The sequence below is a fragment of the Salmo salar genome, chromosome 11, assembly GCF_965601325.2.
Source record: "Salmo salar chromosome 11, fSalSal1, whole genome shotgun sequence".
NCBI lineage: Eukaryota > Metazoa > Chordata > Actinopteri > Salmoniformes > Salmonidae > Salmo > Salmo salar.
Window position 1 is genome coordinate 112,616,895 of NC_138301.1, and position 12,382 is coordinate 112,629,276.

General features: G+C 47.9%; 1 protein-coding gene across 1 annotated transcript in view; it reads left to right on the forward strand.

The window, feature by feature from the left end:
- LOC106563762 (A disintegrin and metalloproteinase with thrombospondin motifs 2) overlaps nucleotides 1–2,332 on the forward strand; it is a 105,053-nt gene extending 102,721 nt beyond the window's left edge. The window contains exon 22 of the mRNA XM_045690151.2: nucleotides 358–2,332. Within this exon, the coding sequence (XP_045546107.2) occupies nucleotides 358–1,325 (968 nt within the window). The 3' untranslated portion in view covers nucleotides 1,326–2,332. The remainder of the gene's footprint in view (nucleotides 1–357) is intronic.
- Nucleotides 2,333–12,382: the final 10,050 nt, after the last annotated feature.

Below are 12,382 nucleotides of genomic sequence, written 5' to 3' on the forward strand. Positions count from 1 at the left end.
ATTATTTCTGTTCCTGTGTCACGTCTGTGTGTTGTTCATGGTTCTTATTTTGTGTCATGTTGTTTATTTATTAAAACACTCACTCCCTGATCTTGCTTCCTGACTCTCAGCTCACATTGTTACAATGTTGAGTGATGAATAGTATGATGTTGAGCGACTCTATCTTACCGTTCATATCTTTGCATCTGATTCAGCATGATAAACAAAGCATCTTGTCCCTTTCTGCTTTCTCTCAGTCACAGTAGACTTAGCTATGACTTTCTAGCTGTTCCTGTCTTTGGGATAGTTTTATGGTTGATTTGTTTACCATAAGAGGTTGTGTTATGTTTCTGAGATGTGTGTTGCTTTGTGTTTCAGGGCAGTGTAAGGGAGATAGGTCAGCGTTCTGTCGTATGGAGGTGCTGAACAGGTACTGCTCCAACCGTGGGTACAGACAGATGTGCTGCAAGTCCTGCAGCGAGGGAAACTTCACCACTACGGGCCAAACCTTCACCACTACGGGCCAGACCTTCACCAGTACTGGCCAGACCTTCACCAGTACGGGCCAGACCTTCACCAGTACGGGCCAGACCTTCACCAGTGGGCCCTGGAGGTACACCACACTACCTGCTCCCACCCCCACCAATGGCTCACCCAAACCCTCCACCGAGCTTTATACCACTGACTTTGCTTATGTCGACTACGACGATTATGAGGAGTATACAACCAAAACCAACGAGCACAACACAGCGAAAAAATATAGCCCTACCACCATCCCTGTATTAACCACCAGACGCCCCAGAAGAACAACCACCCCTTTGGTTACCTCCAGGAGTCCTACATCTCTCCCCACCACCACTGAGGAGACTACAGATCCCAGCACCACCGTCACCACCACTCAACCCACCACAGAACCCACCACAGTCCCCACCAGTCAGGGCCCATCGACTCTCAGAACTACAAATGTCCCCAAATCCACCACGTCCACCACAGCTTGGGTTGATGTTATTGAGAGGAAGTCCTGGACAACCCTAGCTCCATCCACTTCCAGACCTAAAGTAGACAAGAGATGGAAAACCATTCCAACACAGCATAGGGTCAGTGTGATACACATGCCCTCCACCATACCCCCCCACAGGACAGAGGACAAGAGAGAGAACAACTGGCTGGAGGTGCCGTACAGGACCGTTGGTGTAGACAATGATGCCTCTCAAAACCACTTTGTTCCTAGAAGACGGCCTCCATTCCGAGAAATGACACGGAACAAAAGAATACAAGAGCTCCTAGCTGAGAAAAGGAGGCAAGACTTACTCCTCAAACGAGCAAAAAGAGAACCGGGACCTTGATAGTCAGGCGACCTTTGATTCCCTTAGTCTTTAGCACATCCCAAAGCTCTGCTACGGAGATTTTCGTTGCATTAGACATTTTACAGACACTCTTATCCAGAGCAATTAGGGTTAAGTGCCTTGCTCAAGGGCACATCAACAGATTTTTCACCTAGTCAGCCCGGGGATTCAAACCAGCAACCTTTCGGTTACTGGCACAACGCTCTTAACCGCTAGACTACCTGCCACCAATGTGTGACATAATCCTGCTATAATGAAACCACTCATTCCAGTTCAGAGCCTGTTGGTCATGTAAAAATGTATTGGTTATCTTAAAGATGGGAATTTGGGGATAGAAATGAAAGAAAACGTACAAAACCGACACAATTGAGAAATGAATACTAACTCTACAATTAATTTTCTGTAAATCCACTCTCTTGAGCGTTAATTGCACATTTGTACTCGCTGCTTGGTAATAAAGATAAATTGAATAGTTTGTTATGCTTTGATGTCAATACATATTGTTTATTTGTTTAGATTGTAAACAATTAATACATTACAAAGACTTATTTAACAGCACTTGTGATAAGGAAGGAAGTTGCTGTTGTCAGTAGCAGGTTCAAAAATGGTTTGTGAATACATTTTTGTATTTTTTTTTTTACAAAACTTTTAATACTATTACGGTAATGGTATACACCCTATAGTTGAGACCAGAATCTTATCCAAACTGTATAAGGCTAGCTTACACTATCTGTACATTCCACCCTTTCAATACCAACACACAGCACATGATGTCCAAGGCAAAATGTAAATATGACTCAAATTTTATTTGTAATATTTATTGAACTGTCTGTTAAATGATTTATGCTTTTCACACGCAGGTGCATGAGGCATGAGCTCATAGGACTAGCAGCCATACAATCACTATGTAGTATTCTAACACATTGGTGAATGGAAACAACAACATAAGCTGTACGTTTTCATACCTGATAATCTGATCATTTAATAAAACTGCAATTGAAAAATAATACTGTTGTCCTCCTCTGCCTTTTGAACTGTGTTGAGAATGTAAAAAAAAAAGTTATATACACATAATGCAGATTGCATTATGAACTCAATGACATCTATGTTCAGTAATATGTAGGGTAGGCCTGCAACATCAAACCATCTCTAGCTCCCTCAGTGGTAATGATGTGCAGTAGAGAACTAGACCGTCTATGATGTTGAACAACATGGTGTCCACAGGGTGGCACTAAATGCTTGATGTTCATCTAGCAGTAGATATTTCAAGATGTAGGTAAAATAATGTATAGGATAATAATAACAATAATAGTAATAATTATAAATATAATAATAATTTATAATAATAAATATATAATAATGATAAAAAGAATAATAATTAATATAATAATGATAAATAAAAAATTATAAATATAATAATTATAAATATAATAATCGGGAACTCCCGAGTTGAACATATGAGTCATCTGATTCCATTTCTGATCATTCCACTGTTGAAAGATGACAGTATCTGGACTGAACTTCCTACTATATCGCAGTGCTTGAGGCGTCACTACAGACCTGGGTTTGATCCCAGGCTGTCACAGGCGGCCTTGAACAGGAGACCCATAAGGCGGCGCACAATTGGCCCAGCGTCGTCCAGGTTAGGGGACGGTTTGCCTGGCTGTGATGTCCTTGTCCCATCGCGCTCTAGCGACTCCTTGTGGCGGGCCGGGTGCCTGTGGTCGCCAGTTGTATGGCGTTTCCTCCGACACTTTGGTGCGGCTGGCTTACGAGTTAAGCGAGCAGTGTGTCAGGAAGCAGTGCGGCTTGGCAGGGTCTTGTTTCGGAGGACACATAGCTCTCAACCTTTGCCTCTTCCGTGTCCGTACAGGAGTTGCAGCGATGGGACGAGACTGTAACTAGCAATTGGGGACAAAGAGGGGGTAAAAGTACAAAATAATAAATAGAATAATTTATAGAATAATAATAATAATAAATATAATAATAATAATAATAAATATAATTATATAAATAATACATATAACAATAATATAATATTACATATAATAATAATAGTAATAATAGTAATAAATATAATAATAATAGTAATAAATGTAATAATAATACTAATGAGTATAATAATAATACTAATAAATATAATAATAATAATGAATATAGTAATAATAGTAAAAAATATATTGTAATAATAATAATTAATATAAATATAATAATAATAATAATATAGGCTACACATGGAAAGTTTAAGTTCTTTAGTATAGCCTTACTTTCAATAGATGAACATGAACCCCCTGTCATTACAATTATTTTGAACTTTGCCTTCACTTTTCCCTTTCTGAAGAGAATGTGAAGAATTTGTTTAAAAGTTTTTATATGGGCTATTATGTGTAACTATGTGGATTGTTTTGTGTGGGTTGTTTCAGACTGGACCAGCCATGTGTTTGTGTTGGTTGTTGTTTGTATTGATGTTTGTGTTGTTGTTTGTGAGCAAACAGCTGGAGGCAGGGCTTTCTCCTATAGAGCTACATTTTTATGGAATGGTCTGCCTACCCATGTGAGAGACGCAGACTCGGTCTCAACCTTTAAGTCTTTATTGAAGACTCATCTCTTCAGTAGGTCCTATGATTGAGTGTAGTCTGGCCCAGAAGTGTGAAGGTGAACAGAAAGGCACTGGAGCAATGAACCTCCCTTGCTGTCTCTGCCTGGCCGGTTCCCCTCTGTCCACTGGGATTCTCTGCCTCTAATCCTATTACAGCGACTGAGTCACTGGCTTACTGGTGCTCTTCCATGCCGTCCCTAGCAGGCGTGCGTCACTTGAGTGGGTTGAGTCACTGACGTGGTCTTCCTGTCTGGGTTGGCGCCCCCCTTGGTTTGTGCCGTGGCGGAGATCTTTGTGGGCTATACTCGGCCTTGTCTTAGGATAGTGGTGTGGGGGCTGTGCTTTGGCAAAGTGGGTGGGGTTATATCCTGCCTGTTTGGCCCTGTCAGGGGGTATCGTCGGATGGGGCCACAGTGTCTCCCGTCCCCTCCTGTCTCAGCCTCCAGTATTTATGCTGCAGTAGTTTATGTGTTGGGGGGCTAGGGTCAGTCTGTTATATCTGGAGTATTTCTCGAGTCCCGTGTGGCTCAGTTGGTAGAGCATGGTGTTTGCAACGCCAGGGTTGTGGGTTCGATTCCCACGGGGGACCAGTATGGAAAAAATTTATGAAATGTACATTTACATTTACAATACAAATGTATTCACTACTGTAAGTCGCTCTGGATAAGAGCGTCTGCTAAATGACTAAAATGTAAATTTCTCCTGTCTTATCCGGTGTCCTGTGTGAATTTAAGTATTTTCTCTCTTTCTTTTTTCTTTCTTTCTCTCTCTTTCTTTCTTTCTTCTTTCTTTGTTCTTTCTCTCTCTCTCTCAGGACTACCTGGCCTGATGACTCCTTGCTGTCCCCAGCCCACCTGGCCATGCTTCTCCAGTTTCAACTGTTCTGCCTGCGGCTATAGAACCCTGACCTGTTCACCGGACGTACTACCTGTCCCAGACCTGCGGTTTTCAACTCTCTAGAGACAGCAGGAGCGGTAGAGATACTCTGAATGATCGGCTATGAAAAGCCAACTGACATATACTCCTGAGGTGCTGACCTGCTGCACCCTCGACATCCACTGTGATTATTATTATTTGACCCTGCTGGTCATCAATGAACATTTGAACATCTTGGCCATGTTCTGTTATAATCTCCACCCGGCACAGCCAGAAGAGGACTGCCCACCCCTCATAGCCTGGTTCCTCTCTAGGTTTCTTCCTAGGTTCTGGCCTTTCTAGGGAGTTTTTCCTAGCCACCGTGCTTCTACACCTGCGTTTCTTGCTGTTTGGGGTTTTAGGCTGGGATATCAGCTGATGTAAGAAGGGCTTTATAAATAAATTTGATTTAATTTGATTTGTGTTGTTGTTTGTGTTGTTGTTTGCGTTGCTGTTTGTGAGCTGATGTCCAATTAGCTAAGGGTTACAACTGGTTGACGTGTTCATCCTTCTTCTACAAGATGCTGTGCCGGCCAGGCTATTCATCTACCAGACTGTCTGTGAAATAGGGACTGAAGGATCACAGTGGGCTGGCCTAGAATTCTATTATGTTCCATCCTCATATTCATTTCATTGTCAATAATGGCTTCCCTTTTTTCTGTGGAAAATTCTTCATTGTTCTTGATGAGTAAGGAAAATGTTTATGGTGTGTCCCAATATGTATCCACAAAACATTATGGAATATAAATCAAGTATGATTCATCTGTAGAATCATAACTTGAATAATTCAGTATGTGTTCCCAGTTTGGATAGGAAGCAGTACTGCAACTTTAATGATTTCCGTGCCTTTGCTTCCTCTCCTCAGACTGACTGTTTTGACATGTTTTTAGTACGAACCCATTAATAATTTAACACGGAAATTGATGGTAAATGTTTTTGAATATGTACACTAAAGCAAGGAGATGTCACAGGATCCAACGAAAGTGGCGCCCCTCCTCGGTCGGGCGGCGCTCGGCGGTCGTCGTCACCGGCCTATTAGCTGCCACCGATCGTTGTTTCTGTGTCTTTTAGTTTTGTCTGTCTGTTCCGCACCTGTTTTGTGTATGTCATTAGTGGGGGCTTATTTAAGGTGCGTTTTCAGTTGGGATTTTGTGCGGGATTGTTTATTGTCCACGTTGTGTTACCGACAATTATTATCGAAGGATTTACCGGGCTGCGCTCCTTGCCTTTTTGTGCCTTGGACTTATATTTTGTATTTTATGAGAAAGTGTTTCTCCCAGGCGAACTTTGTATAGCGCCCTGTGCTTTTCGGCGTTTGTGTGTGTCTGTTTTATTAAAAGACACTCACCTCCAGCACCTCTGTCTCCTGCATTTGATTCCGCCTATCCGCCAGTCCTAATCAGACGTGACAGAATCCCGCACCAAAACTTATGGAGTCAGCAGGAGCAGAAGCGCCATCCATGGCTGAGCAGGTCTCCCAACATGCCTGCCTCCTCCACCGCCTAGGCTCGGCCATGGATCAGGTGTTGGCCCGGTTGGAGAGATGGGAGAGAGGTGCCTCCCCAGCCGGACCAGCTCCGGTCCCTCACCCTGCGCCCGTACCCACATCCACTGAAGCGGGTGCCAGCGGGATCCGGATTTCACCTCCCAGGGAGTTCGATGGGACGGCCGCTGGGTGCAAGGGGTTCCTCCTCCAACTGGAACTGTACCTGGCGACCGTCCGCCCCCCTCCCTCCGACGAAGAGAGGGTGAGCGTCCTTGTCTCGTGTCTCACGGGTCGAGCCCTGGAATGGGCCAATGCGGTCTGGGATGGTCCAGACTCGGCCCGGGGTGACTACCCTGAGTTCACCCGCTGCTTCCGGGCGGTTTTCGATCATCCCCCGGAGGGCAGGGCGGCGGGTGAGCTACTATTCCATTTGAGACAGGAGACGAGGACCGCTCAGGATTTCGCGTTGGAATTCCGGACTCTCGCCGCTGGATCGGGGTGGAACGAGCGGGCCCTGATAGACCACTATAGGTGCAGCCTTCGCGAGGACGTCCGCCGGGAGCTGGCATGTAGGTACAACACCTCCACTCTGGACCAACTGGTGGATTTGTCCATTAGATTGGACAAGCTGCTGGCTGCCCGGGGACGTTCCAGTCGGGGCCTGTTCGTTCCGCCTCCCAGTCCTCCCGCTCCACAGCCCATGGAGATAGGGGGGGCTGCATCGAGGAGGACCGGAGGGGGGGGTCTCTCCTGCACCCGATGTGGACGCAGAGGACACACTGTGGACCGGTGCTGGAGAGGTCCCCCCGGGAGTTCGGAGGGCAGGCAGAGCACTGCTTCGACCCCCCAGGTGAGTCCGCAACAGCCACACCCAGAGCCCCCTGTCGACCACTTGTACACCTCCGTTTGTTTTCCTAATTTTTCCCCTCACTTCCAGTATAAGGTGCTAGTCGATTCAGGTGCAGCTGGGAGTTTTATGGACCATGGGTTAGCTAAGAGGTTAGGGATTTCCCGGGTTCAGCTGGACCACCCCTTCCCCGTGCATGCCCTAGATAGTCGACCGCTAGGGTCAGGCCAAGTAGGGGAGGTCACCGTGCCACTGGTTATACAGACGTGCGGGGATCATGTGGAGCGTATCAGCCTGTTCATCATTGACTCCCCAGCATTTCCAGTGGTACTGGGAATCCCTGGCTAGCCACACACAACCCCCAGATTTCGTGGGGGCAGAGGGCTCTAACGGGGTGGTCGAGGGAGTGCTCAGGTAGGTGCATAGGAGTTTCCATCGGTGCGACTACGGTGGAGAGTCCAGACCAAGTCTCCACCGTGCACATTCCCTCAGAGTATGCCGATTTGGCTATCGCTTTCAGTAAGACGAAGGCGACTCTATTACCACCCCATCGTCGAGGGGATTGTGCGATAAACCTCCAGGCTGACGTGGTTCTTCCTAGGAGTCACGTGTATCCTCTGTCTCAGGAGGAGACAGTGGCTATGGATACATACGTCGCTGAGTCCTTGAGACAGGGATACATTCGGCTCTCTAAATCCCCCGTCTCCTCGAGCTTCTTTTTCGTGAAGAAGAAGGAGGGAGGTCTGCGCCCGTGCATTGACTATAGAGGTCTAAATGCTATCACAGTGGGTTTCAGTTACCCGCTACCTCTCATTGCTACGGCAGTGGAGTCATTTCACGGGGCGCGCTTCTTCACGAAACTGGATCTCAGGAGTGCGTATAACTTGGTGCGTATCCGAGATGGAGACGAGTGGAAAACCGCATTTAGTACCACATCGGGCCATTATGAGTACCTCGTCATGCCGTATGGGTTAAAGAATGCTCCCGCTGTCTTCCAATCCTTTGTGGACGAGGTCCTTAGGGACATGCTCAGGCAGGGTGTGGTGGTGTACATCGATGACATCCTGATCTGCTCCGCCACACGCGCCGAGCATGTGTCCCTGGTGCGTAAAGTGCTTGGCCGGCTGCTGGAGCATAACCTATACGTCAAGGCTGAGAAATGTGAGTTCTTCAAAAGAGCCGTCTCATTTCTAGGATATCGCATTTCCACCTCGGGGGTGGAGGTGGAGTGTGACCGCGTGACGGCTGTGCGTAATTGGCCAACCCCAGCCACTGTGAAGGAGGTGCAGCGGTTCTTGGGGTTCGCTAATTATTATCGGAGGTTTATCCGGGGTTTTGGCCAGGTGGCAGCTCCCATTACCTCACTGATGAAGGGGGGGCCGGTGCGGCTACGATGGTCAGCAGAGGCGGACAGAGCCTTCCATCGTCTGAAGGTTCTGTTTACCAATGCACCTGTCCTGGCGCATCCGGACCCCTCTTTGCCATTCATAGTGGAGGTGGACGCGTCCGAGGCTGGGGTAGGAGCTGTGCTATCGCAGCGCTCGGGCGTTCCTCCGAAGCTCCGCCCATGTGCGTTCTTTTCTAAGAAGCTGAGCCCGGCGGAGCGCAACTATGATGTGGGGGACCGGGAGCTGTTAGCCGTGGTCAGGGCTTTGACGGTGTGGAGACATTGGCTTGAGGGGGCACGTCACCCTTTTCTCATCTGGACCGACCACCGTAACTTGGAGTATATTCGGGCAGCGAGGAGGCTTAATCCCCGTCAGGCAAGGTGGGCCATGTTTTTTACGAGGTTTAACTTCACTCTCTCGTACATTCCAGGTTCCCGGAACCGGAAGGCTGACGCACTGTCGGGTCTCTACGACACCGAGGAGCGGACCATCGATCCTACTCCCATACTTCCCGCCTCCTGTCTGGTGGCACCGGTGGTATGGGAGGTGGATGCGGACATCGAGCGGGCGGGTCGGTCAGAACCCACTCCACCGCAGTGTCCCGTGGGCCTGAAATACGTTCCGCTTGGTGTTCGCGATCGCCTGATCCGATGGTCCCATACTCTACCCTCCTCGGGTCATCCTGGGGTGGAACGGACAGTGCGGGGCCTGAAGGGAAGGTACTGGTGGCCCACCTTGGCTGAGGATGTTCGGCGTTATGTCTCTTCCTGTTCAGTATGCGCTCAGTGTAAGGCTCCTAGGCACCTACCTCGAGGGAAATTACAGCCCCTACCCGTTCCACAGCAGCCCTGGACTCACCTCTCGGTGGATTTCCTTACGGATCTCCCGCCGTCTCAGGGGAACACGGCGATCCTGGTCGTTGTGGACAGGTTCTCTAAGTCCTGTCATCTGCTCCCTTTGCCCGGTCTTCCTACGGCCCTGCAGACCGCGGAGGCCCTGTTCACCCACGTCTTCCGGCACTATGGGGTGCCCGAGGACATCGTATCTGATCGGGGTCCCCAGTTTACGTCCAGGGTATGGAAATCGTTTATGGAGAGGCTGGGGGTCTCGGTCAGCCTGAGAGTAATGGGCAGGTAGAGCGCATTAACCAGGATGTGGGCAGGTTCCTGCGGTCGTATTGCCAGGACCGGCCAGGGGAGTAGGCGCAGTTCGTGCCATGGGCCGAGATGGCCCAGAACTCTCAGCGCCACTCCTCCACTAACCTGTCACCCTTCCAGGTGGTGCTGGGGTATCAGCCGGTCCTGGTGCCATGGCAACAGAGCCAGACAGAGGCTCCTGCGGTGGAGGCATGGGTCAAGCGCTCTCAGGAGACCTGGAACGCGGTCCAGGAATGTTTAAGGAGGGCGAGTGAACGACACAAGGAGAGCGCTGACCTGGCCTGCAGTACCTCATGGCCTGGGAGGGGTACGGTCCGGAGGAGAGGTGCTGGGTTCCGGCGGCGGACGTTCTGGACCCCTCTATGCTGCTGGACTTCCACCGTCGCCGACCGGATCGGCCGGCGACTCGCCCTCCGGGCCGTCCCCGAGGCCGGCGTCCGTGCGCGGCTGGAGCCGCGCGTCAGGGGAGGGGTACTGTCACAGGATCCAACGAAAGTGGCGCCCCTCCTCGGTCAGGCGGCGCTCGGCGGTCGTCGTCGCCGGCCTATTAGCTGCCACCGATCGTTGTTTCTGTGTCTTTTAGTTTTGTCTGTCTGTTCCGCACCTGTTTTGTGTATGTCATAGTGGGGGCTTATTTAAGGTGCGTTTTCAGTTGGGATTTTGTGCGGATTGTTTATTGTCCACGTTGTGTTACCGACAATTATTATCAAAGGATTTACCGGGCTGTGCTCCTTGCCTTTTTGTGCCTTGGACTTATATTTTGTATTTTATGGGAAAGTGTTTCTCCCAGGCGAACTTTGTATAGCACCCTGTGCTTTTCAGCGTTTGTGTGTGTCTGTTTTATTAAAAGACACTCACCTCCAGCACCTCTGTCTCCTGCATTTGATTCCGCCTATCCGCCAGTCCTAATCAGACGTGACAGGAGACTTTCGCAAGTGAATAATGTTCAGGTGTTAAAGCTAGAATCCTTAATTTAAACAATAACAAAGCGTACACCCCGCCTCTGTTTTGGTAAAAAGCTCAGGGTTTGCCTTGGAGAAATGTAACAACTCTCAAATTCTTAGGCCGAGCTATGGATGCAAGGACTGACCATCCATGATATCAATGTTATAGTTTAAACAGTGTTTTGAGGCTTTACAGTATTTGTTAAAATGTACATTGTTTATTAACATTGGCGTTTGTTTATTAACATCGAGTCTCATAGCAAAGGGTCTGAATACTTACACTACCGGTCAATAAGAAGAAGAGACTTGCTTGGGCCAAGAAACATGCAATGGACTTTAGACTGGTGGAAATCTGTCCTTTGGTCTGTTGAGTCCAAATGTGCGATTTTTGGTTCCAACCGCCATGTATTTGTGAGACGCAGAGTAGGTGAACAGATTATCTCTGCATGTGTGGTTCCCACCATGAAGCATGGAGGAGGAGGTGTGATGGTGTGGGGTGCCTTGCTGGTGACACTGTCTGTGATGTATTTAGAATTCAAGGCACACTTAACCAGCATGGCTACCACAGCATTCTGCAGCGATACACCATCCCACCTGGTTTGCGCTTAGTGGGACTATCATTTGTTTTTCAACAGGACAATGACCCAACTCACCTCCAGGCTGTGTAAGGGCTATTTGACCAAGAAGGTTAGTGATGGAGTGATGCATCAGATGCCCTGGCCTCCACAATCACCCGACCTCAACCCAATTGAGATGGTTTGGGATAAGTTGGACCGCAGAGTGAAGGAAAAGCAGCCAACAAGTGCTCAGCATATGTGGGAACTGTCAAGACTTTTTGGAAAAGCATTCAGGTGAAGCTGATTTAGAGAATGCAAAGCCGTCATCAAGGCAAAGAGTGGCTGCTTTGAAGAATCTGAGAAAAAAGAAGAACCCTGCACACTGCTCTTGATAGTATCATGGTCTTTAATAAGCTTTAAGTGTCGGCCACAAGGCCTTCATCAGATTTTTTAAACGTTTTTGAATCAAATGGAACCCTGTTTACAACACTGTATAGAAAAGAAACGGACAGAAATACTCTATTACAGGGGGACAGCTTCCACCCTGAGCCATTAAAAATAGGACTTCCTAGAAGCCAGTTTTTCAGACAACGCCGTATATTCCTCTCCACAGAGGACTATCTAGAAAAAGCAGTGGAGATGCACAATAAGTAGAGGATAAAACATGCCAGTCTTCCTTGACAGCATCTTCCACTTTTCGCGAGTTCAAAGTATATGTGGAGGTGAACATTACAGAATGTTCTTTAGCTCTAGTGGGTCTTTTTTGTAGCAGTTCATGTCATGTTTTTCCCAATGACAAATTAAGAGCTTCATCACACATTGTGGAGAGTCAAATTAAGAGCTTCATCACATGGCCACATGCTTGTAAGCAGGAATCAGGAGGATAGAATCGTGCTCGGATTTACCAAATGGAGGGAGAGGGAGAGCTTTGTATGCGTCTCTGTGTGTGGAGTACAGGTGATCTAGAATTTTTTTCCCTCTGGTTGCACATTTAACATGTTGATGGAAATTAGGAAGAACTGATTTAAGTTTCCCTGCATTAAGGTCTCCAGCCTCTGGGTGAGTGGTTTCCTGTTTGCTTATTTCCTTATACAGCTGACTGAGTGCGGTTTTAGTGACAGCATGTTTGTGGTGGTAAATAAACAGCCACGAAAAGAATAGCTG